At 40.2% G+C, this 22,153-nt stretch overlaps 1 protein-coding gene across 1 annotated transcript in view; it reads right to left on the reverse strand.

The window, feature by feature from the left end:
- Window positions 1-21,913, reverse strand: part of LOC307037398 (glycine receptor subunit alpha-3-like) — a 238,963-nt gene extending 217,050 nt beyond the window's left edge. The window contains exon 1 of the mRNA XM_079678243.1: window positions 21,622-21,913. Within this exon, the coding sequence (XP_079534369.1) occupies window positions 21,622-21,686 (65 nt within the window). The 5' untranslated portion in view covers window positions 21,687-21,913. The remainder of the gene's footprint in view (window positions 1-21,621) is intronic.
- Between the last annotated feature and the right edge of the window lie 240 nt (window positions 21,914-22,153).

Consider the following 22,153-nt stretch of genomic DNA (forward strand, 5'->3'; position numbering starts at 1 on the left):
CAGGTAGGCCATCCAGTTATTTTAGCCGTGCCGGTCTACAATCCTGTCCCTGAGGTCCTTAGACAGCTCTTTGGTCTTGTCCATGGTGGAGATGTTGGAATCTGAGTGGTTGATTCTGTGGACAGGTGTGTTTTATACAGATAACAAGTTGATGTTAGGAGTACTTTCTTAAAGGAAGAGGACTTCTGTAACCGGTCGGTGGGAGCCAGGATTCTTGTTGGTTGCAATGGGATCAAATACTTATTTCCCTCAATGAAATGCAAATAAATGTATATCTCTTATATGATGTACATTTCAGGATATTATTTTTGATATTATGTTTCTCACTGTTAAAATAAACCTATCATTAAAATTATAGTTTAATTATTATTTTGTAAGTAGGTAAACTTACAAAATTGGAAAGGGATAAAATCATTATTTCCTCCACTGTATAGTCTGGGAAGTTGAACGAAAATAGCGGGATTATTATGTATAAAAAGATTTCAGAAAATGTTTCCTGGGCTATCTTCAATTTATGAAGGCAACATGACATGATAGTTCGAATACATCATTATATTTTTCAAAGTTTAGGATCAAACCTTTCAAATCCAATTTATTTATTTTTATTCATCAAAACTTTTGGCACAGATTTCGCTCCAAATAATTACATTTTAAAGATGTATTCTGTTTGACAGTGCTAGCGGGCCATAATAAAACATTATAAGGCCGAAGCTGAGGGCCGTATTAAATCTGACCGTGATTGTCTCCCTGGATGGACTTTGGACATGCCTGCTCTGAACATTTGCGTCTTTGTTGAAGGGAACAGCTCTGGCATTGTGGAAAATTTAGCTGGTTTGAAAAAGCAGTAACCATTAATTTAATTTCTTCAAAATCAAGGTGGCATATAATCCAACTACATCTCCTGTAACATAACTCTTCTCACTATCCCTTCAGCCAACACATCTGAAAAGACAAAAGTCCTATTTTGACTAATGCTAATTCTGATATGGTCTCAACACCTATTACTCATTTAAAGTGAATCTACATTGTTCACAATGGTGGATCAGTGTTCAGAATTATATTCCTTATTCATTTGTGTGCATCCTGATTTTATTTATTGTTTTTATACAAGATATGCCCAAGGTAAAGAGATATATCGATGATGTATTGTTCCCTGAAGGAGCAATTCTTCAATTATAATTCTTTAATTATAACTTAGACCCTGAAATGGATTCCACTCTAAAGAGGCCTTTAGAGGACACTAGTTTCTGCCCCTGCTTAAGTTAAAGCAGTCACATAGCTTCTCTCGCTAAGCTGCAATTGTGTATGCTTGAAGAGACATACTTAGGTTGTGTTCTAAAAAAAAGTCAGCGTCTCCTGTCCTCAGACTTCTATTGATTTTTCATATTTTGTTCTTAATCCTTTTGTAACTGTGAGAGGGTTAGTTACGAGGACGAGCATTTCAGAAATGTTTTTTTTTTTTTAAATGTTAAAACATGCATCAGGTTTGTTAACATGTACATTCTGTGTTACGGTTGGCTTCATAAACCTAGAAATGAAATTTGCATCATTTGTAACAAATTCAAATAATTCAAAAATAATGAGAAATACTAACTATTTTATCCATAAAATAGTTCATTCATATGAAAATAGCACATGCTGAAAACCCCTTGCTTTCTGAATACTTTTTGTCAAATGGTGTGTTAATGTTACGAGCATTAATAAATATGTTTACACTGAAATAGAGGGTTACAAATTAATCCACATGTTATGTTCCTACATATTGTTGTATTTCAAGAAATACTATCAGTCACACAACCTTGACACTTCAGAGTTAACTCAAATTTGTTTTATTTTTCTTATTTTGAAGTTATTATTTTAAATGAAATATAATGGAAACATTATTGTAAGGGTATTTTACTATATATAAGAATCTCCCTTTTTTAAAGCAAGCACTTATTTTGTACACATGTTTTACAGTCAAACCAAACTGCTATTTTTGCCATAATCCTCCATTTCTCCCCAAGACTGATTAAAAGCATACATTTTAGACTAAATCCTGAGAAAGAGAAAGTGTGCACCTCATTTTTATGTATATGTTGTCATCCTCAGTCCCTTTTTCATAAATCAGGAAATTAAATAAATGTAATTCTCCATGTTAAGACTTTCAAGGTCTGCAGCTTCTTTGTTCATCTTCTAACAATAATTATAATACAGGTATGTTTTATTTTTGTTAATATTTGTGTTATGGCCATTACAAGTTTATTTTATGCATAGTGATATTTATGTTCTCTCTATTTTGATTAACCATAGAGCAGAGTCCTGCATCGGGTCGGGTACCCGCGGGTACCCGACGGGTGACCCGCAAAAAAGGTGATTCGCGGGTGGTATTTTTTCCGGGTTCGGTTCTGGGTAAAACAAAGATGATGCGGGTCGGGTCACGGGTGTTGCATAATAAATATATTTAAATAATAATAATGTAGTTTAATGTTTAAATCCTCAGACCTCTCCCCCGCGGGACCGTGCATAATCATAACCTCTGCAGCGCATCAATCTGCTTCTGAGTGTGCCACATTATGAATGGCTGAGGTGAAGCTCTCTAGCGGAGAATACAGCATTTTCCAACACTTCCTCAAGAGCAAAATCCAACGTCTGGGAGGCTTTTGGTGTCCTCCTAGATGGAGAGAATAACCAACATCCCACGCTTTTTGAGAGAAATATGCAACTGCGTGTGTTAATAATTGCACGTTTTCACTGCTCATATATATATGCGGGTTCGGGTCGGGTTGCGGATCCTGTGCCGACGGGTCGGGTCGGGTTGCGGATCCTGTGCCGACGGGTCGGGTCGGGTTGCGGAACTAATTGGTAATATGTGCGGGTAGCGGGGCGGGTTCGGTATTGCACGTCGCGGGTGCGGGGCGGGAGCGGGTCTTGAAAATCAGACCCGTGCAGGACTCTGCCATAGAGTGGGTTAGAAAAGGCTCTGAAACAACAACAATGGCTCTGAAACAACAACAATGGAAAACATAAACCAAAATACAGAAAAGGCCGGAGGCTGACAATGGCTTGTAATGTGGAGGCAAGAAGAGGCAGACACTAAAACAGGGGTAGCCAACGCGGTGCCCGCGGGCACTAAGTCGCCCGCAGGGGGGAAATTGGTCGCCCGCGTGCATGTTCTAAAAATAGCACAAGTCACCATGGAGCTCCGTCTAAAAAAATTATTGAATACATTTTTATTTTTAAAATGACAATATTGAATATAACATTTTAAAAGCACACATTTTGTATGTACATGTAAGTGAAATGGAGATTTGGTGCGTGAAATTGAACTCTGACCCCAAATAGGTTCAGAGTTGAACTCCACGCACCAAATCTCCGTTCCACCTTTAGCTGAGACAAGCTAGCATGAGCAGCTACGATCATGGACCTCATCACCACACACACACACACACACACACACACACACACACACACACACACACACACACACACACACACACACACACACACACACACACACACACACACACACACACACACACACAGCAGTGGTGAGGATCTCAGCCTGCCACTGACGTTCAACCAGAAAACATCAGCTGTTAGCTGTTAGCAGTTAGCAAACAGAGATCACAGCTCCTCATATCTTTTCAGAAACTGGACAAAAGTTAAACAAGTACAAACCACAGACTGTCTGTGTCATGGCGAATACAGTCGCTGGTTTATTTATGTCTGTAGGCCGTTGTTATGAGTCTGGAATGAGCATATACAACGTTAGCTTAGCCTGGTCGACCCAATCTCCATTCAGAAAACAAGCATTTTAAAAGGTTTTTCGCCTGCCGTCTTGTCTGCAGACTTTTCAAGCATTAATTCATGGTTTTTACTAACCGGTATCAGTATGTTGTTACTTCGGCATCATTTAGAAACGTGTATTACAATTTAATCACGGTAAAATATGTTCATTTTGTTGTAGTTGTAGCTCCCGAGCCAGCGCGTCTTGTTTGAATGATGCGAGTAAACACAGCTGGCAGCAGCGGTGAAACTCGAGGGATTAGAGCGAAGTCGCGTCCAGTGTGAACGCAGCATTACAACGACCCCTGATAGATCTCGCGAGAATGTGTGTAAATATAAATACATTTTCATAACAAAACAATTGGGTTGCTATAGCAATGGTAAATCATTGTTAATAATTATTGTGAGGAATAATTAACATTAACATGTGATCAGACAGTCCTTCACATACAGAACATTAATATGTATTCTGATTATTATTAATAATAATATTATCATTAAAGGTGAACCGTGCAATTATGTTATTCAGGAAGTTTGTATCAAACAAGTAGCCCTTCGTATTACTCAGTACCCTTGAAGTAGCCCTCGGTGACAAAAAGGTTGGTGACCCCTGCACTAAAACATTCAAGAGAAACGGGTCTGTGCTAAGGTGTTATGCAGTATGCAACAATTGCTCATGATAATTAAATTGAATACTTTCAATTGTCTGAATCAGTGCTCTCTACAGGACTTTTGAATTAATGTTGGTGTTGCACTCATAGAAACCATAGAAGTGACCATAGCAAATCGCCTTCAGACACGGAAACAACAACCGGAAAAGGTTTTGACTTTTTTCATGAATGGATGCAGATCCTGTCCGGCTCCCGTTGAATAACAAACCATAAGCCGGTTAGATTTTATCTTTCATCCATGACCCTCTAAGAAGATTTACTCTGGCTTTGATCTTCTCAGCTGCCTTTATATCCTCAAAACTTTTGGAAAACCGTATCTGTAACTTTTAGGCAGCATACAATCTGAATAATTAAACATGTCAAAGTTAAATATAGCAGACATTCAAACTAAAAGTGACCTTTATAACAAAGGAAGTGCTGAGACACATAGGGGGAGAAAAGGAGAAAACACTTGAGACTTCTAACTTATACACTATAAAAACACACACACACACACACACACACACACAATCTCTTTTTCTCTCCCTCAACCTCAAATATACACTATATATAGACAAAAGTATTGGGCCACCTACACATTACACCTTATTTACACCACTCCATCCGACGCTTGGCATTATGCTTGGTGATGTAAGGCTTGATGCAGCTGTGCGGCCATGAAAACCCATGAAGCTCCCACAGTTTTGGTGCTGATATCAATGCCAGAGCTGGAACTCTGCAGTTATTGAGTGAGCAGAGCTTTGGCCACTTTACCCACTATGCGCCTCAGCACTCGGCATCCCTGCTCAAGAACTTTACGTGGTCTGCCACTTCCTGGCTGAGTTTCTGTGGTTCTTAAATGTTTCCATTTAGAACGACACCATTCTTTCACAAATGTTTGTGAAGGCACACTGCATTGCTAGGTGCTTGATAGTATACACCTGTGGCACTGGGACTTAATGAAACACCTGAATTCAATGATTAAGAAGAGTGTCCCAATACCTTCTGTCTATATAGTGGCAGGGGTCAGCAACCTTTTTGATATGAACATATCCTTATGAAAACATTCACACCTGAGTTGAAATCACTAATCACCAATGATGATTAAGCAGCAATCTTCAGCAATAAACAGCAAATGTCAAAACGGGTGAATTAAATGTAACAAACAGAAACATGAGCACCATGTATGCTCCCATCCATATGAAAGCATCCACATCCGATTTATCCCCTTCAGACTGACAGCAGCAGCACCTCCCACTTTACTGTCCCATGTTATGCCGGTGTTATGCCGTAGATTGAAGCCCTGTTTGCAGGGAAGGTGACTTCAAGCCGCTTATTGAGCATTCGCCTAGTTTTCTAAGCGGAAAAACGAAAGATACTATTTACTTTCTCTCTTTTGAATGATATATTTCGCATCAGATTAAACAGCAAACGGCTGAATAAATAATGTGCATACAATTGCGAGGAGGCTCGTTTTAAGGACACTTTTCAGATCTGTCACAGTCTTCGCATTGGAACAAACTTCAGTTTTTGAGTGTAGTCCCACTCTGCTATGTTCCTACTTCCTACAGAACAGACAATGACAGGATAATATGTCATTTGTCAGTATAGTCCTATTTCTTAAAACCTTCTCTGTTGTTTAAGTGTCTAATAACCACGAATAGTAAGCAATGATATGACAGTAATGATATAACATATATGATAATGTCAGACAATGTGTTATTTTCAATCAACCCTAAAAGATAATGTGTTCAAACTAGCTTCACTTGCTCCTTTGAATGTAATTTTCCTCTGTGGTTTCCTACTCAACACATGTTTGTATTGTAATGCCACTCATATTTTATTTTTTATTGTATTTTAAGGTGACATTGAATGCTTTGAAAGGTGCCCTAAAATAAAGTGTATTATTGATCTTATATTTGTGCCTATATCACACTATTAATGTTCCTTATTTTAGACTAGGTTAATCCTGGTGTCAATAGGGAAGATCTGCACTGTTCATAACATATTCAGCAGAGCAGGTATTTCTCCTGCCAAATTTGGAACCCCCCCTACAACTTTGTCCAGGATAGTCATAGACTCACCAAAATCACACTGGTGTTGCCTGTTCCCCTCTAGTTTGTGCTCACAAAAGCATTTTACTCTGGGCCCAGCAGGTGAAAAACTAAAGAGGGGCTTCCACATCTGGCAGAGAAGGTGTTGTGGCTGGCTGCCGGATATGGAAGCCCCTCTATAAAATAATACAAATTATTTATTCAGTCGTTTGCTGTTTAATCTGATGGGAAATATATCATTCAAAAGAGAGAAAAAAGCGTATTAAACTAGAGGAACGCTCAATACAGGCGATGACGCCACCTTTGCGCATCCCCGCGAACAGGGCTTCAATCTACGGCAAGCCTTCAACCTACGGCACAACACCGGCTTTTCTTGGCTTATTTAGAAGGTGAGTGGTGATGAACAAATGACTAAACTGCCAGTGCCTCGAGTTTACAGCTAATTAGCTAAAAGACAATAACAATTATAGTTAACTATGGTATGGCTACTAGCTAATGGATTAGTTAGCTCAAGGTTTAGCTAAGGTAATTTATCATGGCATGGGCATACAAGCTAATGTAATGTACTTAAGGGGAGACACTTAAAGTGAACACAGTAAAATGTGTATCTAATAACGTCATCACAATCGCCACATTAGGCCTAATTAAAATGCGCAAATTTGGATGCAGTTACTGTGAGGGAATATTTCTGTCTTTACTTCTAGATATTTAACCTGTCTGCCAGTTGACGTTTACCACCAACCCTGACGTCTGTTTTCTCCTTTAAAGGTGACCTATCATGCAAAATGCACTTTTGTATGTATTTTATACATGAATATGTGTCCCCGGTGTTCCAGGGAACTCACCAAGTGTCAGAAAACACAACCCTCTCTATTTTCCTCCATACCCAAATCTCTTAAAAAGGGGGTGCAACGGATCTGATACAGACTGATATAGATTTGAACACTTCTGTGACGTCACAGAAGTGGCGCTACGGCTATTGGGCCAACTCCACCAATCAGGAGGAGACAGCCACGGACATTGCCGTTCGAAAGCGCTGGAGACGCTGTAGTACATATGCCAGGCCTGTAGATGGTGCTGTTCTCACAGAATCAGCCCATGAAAAGACAGTGTTAAATTGAGCGAAATGAGGAATGGCTAAAATGCATCAGCTGTTTGGTATTTTGAAAAATAAAAAGTATAAATATGCCTTATATAGGTATGGTCCTACACTATATTATTCAAATATAGCATGATAGGTCCACTTTAAGGAATGTACTGCTGCACTTAGTCTCAGTTTTATGACCGGTCAACTCTCGGTCAGCCTAAGAGTATCTCCAGTGTTCCCAGGTGTTTACGCACAATCCCCCAATATGTGGATTAACTCTCTGTAAACCAGTTAAAAGGTCTATCAGAGAGAGTATCAGAGAGAGAGTCCTGACTCTTCATTGCTGCAGAAGTTTCCCTTACAGTTACCAAGGCATTGCAGGTGAAAAGGATATAACAAAAAAACACATCACCTCACAACTTCCCCAGATAGTTACTTTCGTCAAATCAGTATTTTCCCCTGAAATGTTATGTTTAAATGCAAATTAGCTTTAAATCTATAGATGAATTCAGACATGGTAGTAAAACGAACACCATTTATATGTGTTTCTTGGAAGTTTTATTTCCATTAGAGTGAAAGAAAACATGGAAGCAAAATTATGAAGGTAGACATGGTGCAAAATGCGAAAGTGTGTAAAACCTGATGTGAGCACTTGCAGCAAAACAATCTGAGCTTGTGTGCATACATTTACACTTGTATAAAATATCCACGTAACTGTGAACCAAATTTACACTTGTATAAAATATCCACGTAACTGTGAACCAAATTTACACTTGTATAAAATATCCACGTAACTGTGAACCAAAAGTCACAGAAGAAAAAAAAAAGTGTTGTAGCTTGTCGAAAAAAAATGAACTTAGTGATGAAATGTTCACTTGCAGAAAAATACATATTTTTTAAATATATTTTCCATTACAACTGCAACTTGGTTATTACAACTTGACGAATCTGCTCTGAGGCAGTATAAATCGACGAATCTGCGGTCTTGACTTTTGCTACACTTCTTGCGATAAATGTGTTGCAAAAGTAATTTTCACATGTAGATGTGGGGGGAGGGAGGGGGGTTGGAGCGAACCGGCGGAACTATCAGAACGACGAGGCTCGGGTCAGTCACAGCCACAGTCAGGTTGAACCGGATGATTGCGGGGCTAACGGTTCGTGTCGCTACCAGTCCGCTGACATGTCGTGTCAATCAACGGTAAGTTTTTCCCATTACTTGCCCAGTATTACTTTGAATATTATTATTGTGATTGAGGATTAAATCCGCTTTGAAGACCACCGTTTTATATCGTGCAGTTTAGTGGCAAAATAACATCAGTTAACCAACTAACGCTAGCTTTGTTGAGTTTATGCTAGCTAAACAAGTAGTGGTTGTAGTCTACAGCAGTAATTAATATAGTATAGCCTACTGCTTTGGCACTAACGGTTGAGAACCGTTTATGAAAATAAAACCAATTGAACTTTACTGAAATAATGGCAAGTTTGATAGTTGTCTTGGGCTCCTGCTGTGTTTTTAAAGCCTTTGTAAATTATCCATGCTATTTTCTATTTAGAACGAACACTTCAGAATCTTAAAATCCCTTGACGTTTGTATGCAATTGTGCTAAATTCAACTCTGGAATCAAGCAAATATTAATATGTTTGCATGACATTAGTTATTTATGTTTTGCCATCACTTAATTATACGTTTAATACATTTAAGTCAAGCTAAGGAACATGTGATGGTAGCTAGTTAGTAGTCTTACCTGTGATGCCTCCTCCAAACAGCATAATAACCAGACTGTATCATTAAAACTAAGTACCAGTTCTGGATCCTTGACTTTAGACAAACAATTCAAGAGACAAAATCAACTAAATGTATTTAAAGACCAATCTTTATTTGAATGTGCCTCTTAACCTGATATATTAGTTATACAGTAATAGTATTGACAATCTAAAAAAACTGAGCAACTCAACAGTCAACTTTATATTTCTTATTGTCTAAAGCATTTATTATTTTCATTTTCCCCCTCTCATATTCAGTGTGGACGGATTGAGACAGTGTGGTGTCCAGAGAGCTGCAGAGACTTCAGGGAGAAACCTCCGTGTGATGGACATCCTGTCTGTTGGTTTGGAGAGGACTGAGGATCTTTCCTCTGCGAGCAGGACCAGGCCTGATGGAGGAGCCAATGCTGGGCATAGCTGATACCAACTGCACAGGCCTAGTCTGTCACTTTATTTGACTAAATGTGTTTACTTATACATTTAATAGGTTTACACCTTCTGTCCATATGTGCTTTTTATTTAAAACATTTGATTAACTTTTGGTTCACATTTCAGTAAATTGTATTTGCACTCCTTTTGTCCATTATTCTTACTGAAAATGTTAGATTCCACATTCACATCTGACTGAAGATTGGCCACTTTTATTTGTGATGTTGCAAACTCTGCGGTACAAGGCACAAGTGATGTGAAGCTCATAAAGTGAGGCAAATAGAAATAATCAGCTGATGGAGTGTAGATGTGGAAATAGATGCATCCCATTTCTTCACACTTTATAAGCCTGACTATAACCACCCCTTCTCTGAGGTGCAGGCAGCGTCACAAACAAATGATGGTCCTGATAGACTACAAAAATATTCGGTGTGCAGATCTTTGTTTTCACAATAAACGTATTTTCTGAGTGAATGTCCTGTACTGGTCTTAAAATCTCATAACATCAGCTTTTAATTTTCCTCTTGGATCTTCTTCTTCACCCTCAGAGAAGGAGAAAATGTCGTGTCTTTCAGGCATGTCCTTTCCTAACAAAAATGAAAGGGAACAAGTGTGTTATTTATGAAAGAGGTGTGTTTGTGTGTTTAGGAGCTGTTAATATCATTAATTTTTAATTGTAATCAGATTATGAAAGAACAGTTTGAAATATATTTTATTATCAAAACGTAGTGCAACTGTAGAAGCTTGCTCTGTTGGCTCACTGACAGAATAACTTTTACCACGTTTTTACAGACAATATTGAGAGATAAATAGTAGCAGTTCTCACTATGTGTTAAATAGCTTTGCATTCAATACATTAAATTAGAAAGCTGACAAAATCATATTGTTTGTTAACATCTAAATGTAACCTTTTGCATGGAAAAAACCCTCAACTTCACTGATGTGTAGGTGATCTAGTATTTAGTATTGTTTAATGGAATGTATATCAGTGTGTTAAAGTCAATACTTCATTTATTTAAACCAATATCTTTCTTGATTCTTTGTACAGTATGAAAACTGTACTTTCTTGAGTCTTTGTACCTGTGCTGAAGTTCAGTCCAGTTCTGTCGCTCACTCTCTGGTCCAGCCTGTCTGCATCACCTGGACACCTTAAACAAACAGATATATATGTAAAGTACCATGTGTACAAACAATATATATATATATATATATATATATATATATATATATATATATACTGTATAATATATATAATCAGTTATAAGCAGTGTTGGGACTAACGCGTTACAAAGAAACGTGTTACCGTAACGCCGTTATTTTTGGCAGTAACTAGTACTCTAACGTATTATTTTTTAAATTCAGTAACTCAGTTACCGTTACTCCATGGTGCGTTACTCCGTTATTTTTTTTATATAGTCTCGGCTCCCAGACGTTGGTGAGCGGCGCCAACAGCGAGGCGAACAGAGATGAGAACTGTACTTAGATACTTCCTGTGTCACATGCGGAGACGCGCTGTGGGTGTGTTTGTGTTTACTCACAAGACTATCATGGCGGCGGTGGAGCTCAAGTCGAGTTTCTCCGCCTGGAGATATTCTCACTATTTCATTTTGGTCGAGCACAAAGAAAAGAACGTTTTAGTTAAATGTAAGTTGTGTCTTGGCGGGCCAAAGATCCTATCTACTGCCCAAAACAGCAATTCAAATCTGTTGAAACATCTGCAGAAACAACATGCAGGGACGAAGCTAGTAGCTAAGACCACATACTCATCCGACGCCACTCCACCTCCACCTAGGCAACAGCGGCTGGATTTTAACCGAGGGACTGCTAGCCAGGGAAAAGTTGATAAAGCCATTGCCCGGTATGTTGTAGAACACATGCAGGCTATTTCTACTATTTCCATTGCTATTTCTTGATCAACAGATTGTATTATTCTCCAATGCAATAACATTACTGCAATGAAAGCTATAAGGGCATTAATGGGCCCTTTTTTTTAATTAACTAATGTGTTTCTGTTCACAGTAACGCATTACTTTTTGGTGTAAGTAATCAGTAAAGTAACTGAGTTACTTTTGAAATGAAGTAACTAGTAATGGTAACTAGTTACTGGTTTTCAGTAACTAGCACAACACTGGTTTTAACTGATTCTCTTCTGTTGAACATGTTGGATTGTGTATTGTCCGAGACAGGGTCCTTTTTATTTGACTGTAACTTTGGAAGTTGTGTTACCAATGCTTACTGTTTATTTGATATCAATTTGGTAATACAATTAATAAAAACAACAAGGTTTGGGTTTGTTCTTCAGATATGACTGACGTTAACGTGTAAGCTCAATAATGAACTCCAGCTCAACCAACCATATTGTAATATCTAAGTAATCATCTTGAAATATGACATTAATATGTCAACAACAATACAACTTCAAAAGGCCACTGAGGCACCAGGTACGGCGGATCTTACGCAGATCATGAGTGAGTAAATGAGTCCATTGTCCAGTCAAGGCATCAACGTTTTGTGGTGTTTATTGTCTTCACCTCGGCAAGAACAATACAGCAAAAGGTGTTGAATATTTGCTAGACTCGATACTGCTCTGATGCTGGTAAAAAACCATACACCTTCCCGGTACTCACTCGCTGCTGCTGTGCCCCGATTTTCCTAAATACACCCAGCTGCGTGCCCAAATTGACCCATCACCTTCAAAATAAAAGCATCCCAGCTGGAACACAAATTTAACATACAATTACATGGCTGCAAATTAGCTAGCTCTACAAAACAAATAAATACACAAAATAAATGTGAATAGCTTCCACATTCCGGCCCCTAATTGTGAGAATCACAATTACCCTTATGTAAACATATAAGGGAGCTATTCTTTCTATCCATGAGCCATAGTGTCTTCTGTGTCGCCTTTTCTGTAGCCACTGAAAGATAAACAGATGGTTAGAAGACAGGATAGGAAGAGAAAATAGATAGAATTGTCCATGATCATATTCTTTGGCTTCCATCAGCAGGCAGATCTTCGTCGCGGGTCTCTCCAAGACGCTGGTTTTGGTTTGGATGCTCACAGAGCGGACCAATCCTTTGGAGTCAGACTTGGTACTCACAACTCGACCCATCTTCCAGGATCCTCTTGGAGCTGTAGCATCGGCACTGATGACAATATCTCCTGGGGAAAAGTTTCTTCTTGGGGCTGCCCATCTCTGCCTTTCTTGCATCACAAGTAAGTATTCAGATGTCCATCTTTTCCAAAACAACTCTGCGATATACTGTACTTGCTTCCATTTCCTTCTGATGTACAGGTCACTCATTTCAAAGAGTCCAGGGGGAAAGATGGGTTTTCCCTTCAGCAGAAGAACATGGTTTGGGGTGAGGGCCTCGAGGTCATTAGGGTCATCAGACACTTTTGTGAGAGGTCTGTCGTTTAGTATCGCCTCTACTTCACAAAGCAGTGTCTGCAGGCCTTCATCATCCAAAACCTGTTGTCCAAGAACAGAGGTCAGTATACTCCTTACTGATCGAATGAGATGCACCCAAACGCCACCTTGGTGTGAGGCTGTTGGCGTATTAAAGCTCCACTTAATTCCATCCTGAATTAGGGCATCCTGGATCTTTGCATTATTCAAAGCAGCAAGACTTTTCTTTAACTCCTTGTTTGCTCCAACAAAATTTGTGCCGTTGTCAGATCTTAAACTTGACACAGGGCCTCTTCTGCAAATGAATCTCCTCAAGGCATTAATGCAAGAGTCTGTATCAAGGGAATGTGCCACCTCCAGGTGTACTGCACGGCTGGTCAGACAAGTGAAAATAACTCCATACCTTTTTAGAAGGCTTCTTCCTCTTTTCACTTCTATGGGGCCAAAATAATCAACTCCCACTGTAGTAAAAGGAGCCTTGTCTGGCACAACTCTCTCTTCAGGCAGGTCTGCCATCTTCTGTTCCCCAAGTTTTCCTCTGTGCCGTCGACACACCATGCATTCTGTAATGGTCTTTCTTGCAGCTGAATTGGCATTAATTATCCAATACTTCTGTCGAAGTCTGTACAACATGTGGTTCCTCCCAGCGTGTCCTAGTTGTTGATGGATATGACGTAAAATGAGCTGGGAGACATGCAGGTCTTTGGAAAGAATAACAGGATGCTTTGTTTCTGATGGTAATGCAGACTTGTGCAAACGACCACCAACTCTGAGAATGTCATCCTCCAGTATGGGGTCTAGCTTGTACAGTGGACTGTCCTTGGAGACAATATTTAAGCCATGTTTGAGGGAGGCAATTTCACTTTTGAACCTGTGTTTCTGAACAAAATGAATGATTGTCTTCTCTGCTTCATCACAATCTTCTGGAGTCAAAAGTTTTCCACCGAGTGTGGTTTTGAAGCTCTTAAGCTTCTGTTCAACTGTACTTTTAACTCCTGCATCCTTGTCACCTTCGGTAGCTTTAAGTTCCTTTTTCTTTTGACTCAGAAGCAACAGAAGTCTTTTAAGTTCAAGGAACCAGGCAACAGACGTTTTAAGCTTCTTCCAAGATGAGAAGTAGTTGATGAGATGGTCTGTTGGATTTTCTGAATCATTAACAATGGCATTCACTGCTGCTTCTTTTTTGACCTCCGGGTCATCAATGGGAATGACTGAATCCATTTCCAGTGTAGGCCACTCACTCTCAGGCAATTACAGGAATTCTGGGCCTTTAATCCATTTTCAATGTTTGAGAAATTCTTCGGCTCTTAATCCACGTGAGGCTTCGTCAGCAGGATTGGCCTTGGAGCCCACATACTTCCACTGGTCAACATCTGTAGCTTCTCTGATCACAGTGACTCGGTTGGCAACAAACGTATGAAAATGTCTGGTTTGATTGGAGATGTATTTGATGACAGTCATGCTATTGGTCCAAAACACTGACTTCTCCAGTTGCCATTGTAGTTCCCTTTGAAGCATTCCATCCATTCTGACAGCGAGGACTGCCGCTGTGAGCTCCAAACGAGGAATAGTAATGTGCTTCAGAGGTGCAACTCTGGCCTTTCCAGCAAGAAATGAAACATGCACCTTATTGCCACCTTCCAGTCTCAGGTACGACACTGTACCATAACCAGCTTCACTTGCATCAGAACAATTATGAATTTGTGCTTTCACAGATGTTTTAAAGCTCAGGGTTTTGATACAGCCTTCCACCTGGAATACACTCATCCTTTGGAGGTCGCTCAGCCAATCCAGACCACTGTTTGGAGAAGGAGGGGGAGATTTGTTCATCCCACTTCAGGTTTTGCCGGCAAAGCTCCTGCAACAGTAACTTGGCTGGCATTGTAAAAGGAGCCAAAAATCCTATAGGGTCATACAGAGAGCTGACCACCGACAAGATACCTCTCCTGGTCTGTGGGCGTGGCTGTAATTAAGTCCTAAAGCTGAACTGGTCAGACTCCACGCACCATTGCAGTCCAAGTGCTCTTTCCATAGGTAGGTGATTTGTGTCCAAATCCAGCTCTTTCATCTCTGTTGCTCTGATGTCACCTGGGATTGACGTCAAGACACAACGGCTGGTTGTCACCCATTTTTGGAGGTTGAATCCTCCCTGACTACAGAGCAGAGTCAAATCCTTTACAAGCTTAATTGCATTTCTCTCCGAGACTGTAGACTTCAGGCAGTCGTCTACATAAAAGTTGTGATTGACTGTTTTGATCACTTCCGGAGGGAAGTGAGCTGCATTGTCCTCTGCAGTTCGCCTCAAGGCGTAATTGGCGCAGCTGGGGGACGAAACAGCTCCAAACAAGTGTACCCTCATTCGATATTCTGCTGGTTCCTGGTCAATGTTGCCCTGAGGCCACCAAAGAAAGCGAAGAATGTTCACATGTTTATCAGGCACCCACACCTAATGAAACATGGCCTGGATGTCAGCCATGACTGCGACACAGCGGTTACTTGGCAAGACCGGTTCCTCTTCTCTGAAAGGTAAGTCAATGTAATAATGTCTGTTTTTCAGTTCTGTAGTAATTCTCATTATATTCATGAATTTAATGTCCTCTCTCGACATTTCCAATTGCCTCTCTGATGTTTTTTCATTAAAATCATGTTTGTATTGCTTAATGAGCATCTCTTCCAGATGTTCCACAGATATGCGGTTTGTTGTGACAACAGAGCAGCCAGTCTTAACTCTGCCGTTACTTCCACTCCTAAGTGGTCCATTAATGACCCAGCCGACTCTTGTTCTGACTGCGTACAGGCCTTCATCTTGGCTGTTGATCAGCTCCCATGGTTCCATCACTTTTGCTGCATCAGTTCCGATGAGCAAATCCACATCTGCATTCAAGTCGTGCAGCTTTATGTTACTCAAGTAAGGCCATTTTTCCACATCATCCTGTCGTGGAATGTTCACACGTGACACTGGCATAACTCTTTGGGTTAAGACATTGGGCAATTCAATAAAATCATCCGTATCCATGCCAGACACTTCTAAGTGAGACAATACATTGGTACTCACAATTTTCTTTTGCCCCATTGTTTGCAATAGAATACTGGCTGGCTTGCCACTAAGCCCCAATCTCTTTGCAAGGCTATAAGTGCAAAAGGTACCGGAACTCCCCGGATCCAAAAATGCATAGGTCTGTACAACTCTGTCACTCATTTGGCTTTTCACTTGAACTGCAACAATCGAAGACACAGCATTGCACTCATCTCCGGCCCCTATATGGCCACATGTTTGAGACTGACCAGATGTTACACTCAGAGGGCTCACAGGTTCTTGTGCTTCATTAAAAGGTGTACTTATACCCTTCTGCTCAATGTGAAGGACTGAAGGATGCTTTTGCTGACACACACTGCAATCCAATCGACTCCTGCAGTCTTTGCTTATGTGTCCCCGTTTCAAGCAACCAAAACAAATTCCATGGTCCTTTATGAAATGTATCTTGTCCTTTTGTGTCTTTAACTTAAACTGTGAGCATTTTTCAAGTGAGTGGCTGGTTTGTTGGCAGAATAAACAGCATTTGTTGTGACTTTGGGCAGAAAAGGACTTGATCTTATTATCCATGTAGCCTTTGTTTCTTTCTTCCATTGCAGTGACACCGGTGGCAAAGGTGTCCCGTTTCCTATGCCTTGGTTCACTGACAGTGGGGGGTTTGTTGCAGCTGGTACATTTTGAGTCCTGAATATTTCCAAACAGTGGGTCAGAGGCAATTCTAACTTGTTTTTCAACAAAGTTCACAAGGTCAATGAATAGTGATCTGCAACCACGTTTCTCCTGCAAATCACATGCATGGCTCCTCCACTTCTCCCTCACCTTATAAGGAAGCTTCATCATGATGTTTCTGAGGTTTGATGGCATGTCCAACTCATTCATGTGCATAATTCGCTGTGTTAAATTTGAGCATTCCCGTAAGAACAGAGAAAAGGACTTCAGTGATTTGACATCTTCTGCTTTAACCAGAGGCCAGCTATCAATTTTGTCCATATAAGCAGAAGCAATTGTGTATTCATTTCCAAAATGTTCAGCAAGCAGGGATTTGGCTCTTTGGTATCCTTGAACAGAGGGTAGGTGCTGACAACTTTTCACCAGGTCTCTTGGTTGCCCCCTGGTGAACTGCTCCAAGAAATGTAAACAATCACTTGCATTATCAGTTTTAACCTCAACACAATTTTCAAAGGATCTGATGAAAGAATGATACTGAAGAGGATCACCATCAAATGTGGGTATTTTTCTCACTGGTAGGGAGGATGCTAACTGTTGCTGTACTAACATTGTAGTGATGTCAGTTTGGCGTTGCATGATATTCACAATGTCATTTTGGGTGTCATTATTGCATGTCATATTCAAAGAGGATGCTCGCTCTGCCTGTTGAGCATCATGAACCACCTCCGTTGATGCCTGAGGGTATAGTGGTCTGAGGTCCGTCTGTAACACTACCATTTGTTTAGGCCTGACAGTTTGTGATGTGTCTTTAAACCTGATGGTCTGTGAGGTTTCCTTTGGTCTTACAGTGACAGCCTGGGCATTAGGGTGAAATTCATTATTTTTGTCATTTCTCAGTGGGACAAATTGATTAGCCTGAGGATTGAGTTGCCTTGTACTCTGAGCCTTGTTCCTTTCCAGATAAGAGTTCATTCCATCCCTTTTGGAGCTACATTTTGAGGTAGTTTCCAGAACATTGATTTTGGCATTAGTTGCAGCTAGCTCGGTTTCCAGAGCAAACTGTTCCTTTTTCTTTTCTTAGTTCCTCCTCTTTTGCTTCCAACTGATGTTTCCTTTTTAAAGCCTTCATGCGCTCCACAATTGCTGCTTTATCAGCCTCTGCTTTTAGCCTGGCAGATGCGGTGGATGATGTTTTAGATACATTAGAGTGTGTTTTGTGTTGCCTTTCCTTTGGACCTGAAATGTTAGAGGCACTGTCCTCCGGATTGATATCATCAATAACAGCACTTTGTTTAGTTTGAGTCTCAACATCAGTTTCAACATCGCTAACATCATTGTCATTATTTTCCACCTCATTGTCAACATTTTCATTTGATTCCACATGAGGGTGCCCAGCAGCAGACAACCAATCCTTTACAGACTCAGTGAAATTACAAAATGTCATAATTGTTGCATTGAAATATGTATTTTGCCTTTTGAACTCCTCCTCGGGCAAATCCATATCTATAAAAGATTCTTGTATGTCCTTAGCGTCCTCATAACACTTGATGAAGTTGCGCAAATGAGATTGCACAGACTTCACATTGTCAGTAGATTTCATCCAGACACGTATTGGTTCAATGTATTTTTTGGCATGCTTGATTTTTGCCGATCTCTTTTCTTGGCACGTTTCTATGTAAAACGTCAAGCCTTTTGGGGTAAACTTGAGGCCCCGTTTTACAGAGGGCTCGGGCGGAGCAACATTCTCCACACTTAAAACATTTGAATCAACCACAGGCATTGTCTCGTTTGTCTCAACCAGCTGCTCCATATTGTCCGATTGAGTTCACACAGGCAATTATATTGACACTTCACGTCAGAGATTTATGAATAAATGTCTTTTCAAGTCCAACAACTCCCAATATTCATCAACATGTAGCGAAACAGTAATTCAGTCACTCCAAATAAGTTTGCTTTTTTCCAATAAAGCTGACAGATTATCCTTCACATACCAATGTTATGTTGTTGTGGAGTAGGTTTGTGCGGCGTCCATTTAAGCCGTGGGTGGTCCTCTGTTCTCCGATCGTGTCTTTAACAGGCAATTCAAAGTTTCACAAAGTCAATGAGCATTGTCTCAGATCTCCAGATCAAACGCTGATGCGCCGGCGTCCATGTTCCTTTGTCCTTTGATCAGCATGATCATCTCCGTTTCAGTGTGGTGGTGATTCCAGTCCAAACGTCCATGCAGTGCAAAAAATCCACACAAAAAAAACAATAAAAGTGTCCGCTTCAATAAGGGAGGTTTTTCAATAAAACTTCAAAAGGCCACTGAGGCACCAGGTACGGCGGATCATATGCAGATCATGAGTGAGTAAATGAGTCCATTGTCCAGTCAAGGCATCAACGTTTTGTGGTGTTTATTGTCTTCACCTCGGCAAGAACAATACAGCAAAAGGTGTTGAATATTTGCTAGACTCAGCCTTGATACTGCTCTGATGCTGGTAAAAAACCATACACCTTCGCGGTGCTCACTCGCTGCTGCTGTGCCCCGATTGTCCTAAATACACCCAGCTGCGTGCCCAAATTGACCCATCACCTTCAAAATAAAAGCATCCCAGCTGGAACACAACTTAACATAAAATTACATGGCTGCAAATTAGCTAGCTCTACAAAACAAATAAATATACAAAATAAATGTGAATAGCTTCCACAATAATTGTAATAATATACACACATCTTATTGTGAGCTTGATTTCACATACACTACTTCGACGTTAGCTCAATAGAAAATAGCATGGATAATTTACAAAGGCTTTAAAAACACAGCAGGAGCCCAAGACAATTATAAAACTTGTCATTATTTCAGTACAGTTCAGTTGGTTTTATTTTCATAAACGGTTATCAACCGTTAGTGCCAAAGCAGTAGGCTATAACATATTAATTACTGCTGTAGACTACAACCACTACTTGTTTAGCCAGCATAAACTCAACAAAGCTAGCGTTAGCTGGCTAACTGACGTTATTTTGCCACTAAACTACACGATATAAAACGATGGTCTTCAAAGCGGATTTAATCCTCAATCACAATAATAATATTCAAAGTAATACTGGGCAAGTAATGGGCAAAACTTACCGTTGATTGACGCGCCATGTCAGCGGACTGGTAGTGACACGAACCGTTAGCCCCACAATCATCCGGTTCGACCTCACTCTGTAACTGACCCGAGCCTCGTCGTTCTGATAGCTCCGCCCCTTCGCCCCTTCGCCCCTCCCCCCACATCTACAGGTGAAAATTACTTTTGCGACAGATTTATCGCAAGAAGTGTAGCAAAAGTCAAGACCGCAGATTCGTCGATTTATACTACCGCAGAGCAGATTCGTCAAGTTGTAATGACTGATTTGAGAGGTTGTAATAACCAAATTGCAGTTGGAATGGAAAATATATCTAAAAAATATGTATTTTTCTGCAAGTGAACATTTCATCACTTCTGTAAGTTCATTTTTTTTCTACAAGCTACAAAACCTTTTTTTTTCTTCAAATTTTGGTTCACAGTTACGTGGATATTTTATACAAGTGTAAATTTGGTTCACAGTTACGTGGATATTTTATACAAGTGTAGATGTATGCACACAAGCTCAGATTTTTTTTTCTGCAAGTGCTCACATCAGGTTTTAAACGCTCTCGCATTTTGCACCATATCTACCTTCATCCAAAATTACAAGTAGGCCTACATGAAAAAACGATATTTTTGCCTGTAATGTCCTTAAACAGTAACTTCATCATGTTGATTGCTGGCTGCTCATTTAATAACTATTAAATGAGCAACTATTAATTTACTAGTTTATTGTCTGCTCTTGTGCTTAGTGAGCACTACCTGTCAATCTTTGGTTGCCATCAGTGGCAAAGTGGCTTTAAGTTTTTAACATAAATAAATAAGGACAGCAAACAGCAAAATGTGCACCCCAAAATAGTCGGAACCTGTTACTTAAGTTGCACGTGCATTGGTGTGATTACGGAGCCAGAAAGCGATGCATGTATACTCGCGTGCACGATGCGCTGTGTGTTTATTTTACAAAAAATGGCGAAAAAAATCAAGTTGTTTGACTGTGGGGTCAAAAGTTTGGCCACCCCGTCGGCATCTCAAACGAATGTTCACAGGGATTCAACTGATAAAGCGCAAGGTGAACCCGAGCGAAGAGTTCACACCTATGGGTCAGATGCATCTGTTTATTTGTAATGTGTGTATACAATGGAGCGGAAAACTGAATTTCCCCATGGGGTTTGATAAAGAATCCTCTTTAAAATAAAATATCTTATCCAAATGTAAGTTGATGGGCAAAAATATGTATTGGCCCAGTTATCAATTGACTGGAACCGAAGTTGCAAAACCACAGTTTGGGCACTACAAAAATGTGCCTGAACACCCGCGGCACGTCATGGGGGCCTTGCTAACAACCACAGTATTCAACTACAACACAGCGAGCATGCCTAATTAACATTTCACGAAAATAAAAAGATAGGTAAAGTAAATTGAAGTATTTAACTGGTTATGACATTTGGATAAAAATAAATGAGAACAAATGCAAAAATGTGTATACTTTTAAGATGTAGTCAAGTCTTGAAGATTTCAAAGGTTTAACTGTCTGTGTGAACTTTGATAAACTATTGATATTACCAAATTATTTGTCCATTTCAAATCATTCAGAAACAATGTAGGTTCATAAAGAAACCATAAGCCATGTCATTTATATTGCCAAAATGTAGCCTTGGCCTTACCTGAGAAACATTCCTAGTTTGCAGGCGAGCAGAAAGCCCGCCACAGAGAGCCTCTTCTTCCTCATGTTGGTCGTCCGAAGGGGCTCTCTTCTCGGCTCGTGAGGCTTTCAGCACCACGAATAGAGCTCTAGCTCCAGCTGTTCTCAAACAACACGCGGAGGACAACTGATACAAAACATGCCATAGTAACAAGAACTCTCCAAACTCAATGTTTTCGGTTAACTAGTACGAAAACAGCAGTGAAGCTAGGCATTCTTCAGAACACATTTAACTGGCGAAGAGAATGCGGACGCCAGCTGTTCACGCGCTGCTCTGGACTCGCTGTGTGCCCTCAGAGCGCGGGGAAAGAGGTCCGCCCGCCACTCCGGTTCGGCATGACTGGCAGACAGCTCAACCAATCGGCTCCAGTGTTGTTACAGTTCCAGCTGAATCTCATCTGAAATTAAAAGCCCAGCCAGCTGCATCTAATGTAACACCCACCCATGCATTAGTATGCCCTTTTGCTAGTGTGTGTTTGTGCGCGTGCGTGCGT

This window comes from Notothenia rossii (assembly GCF_949606895.1).
Source record: "Notothenia rossii genome assembly, chromosome: 1".
NCBI lineage: Eukaryota > Metazoa > Chordata > Actinopteri > Perciformes > Nototheniidae > Notothenia > Notothenia rossii.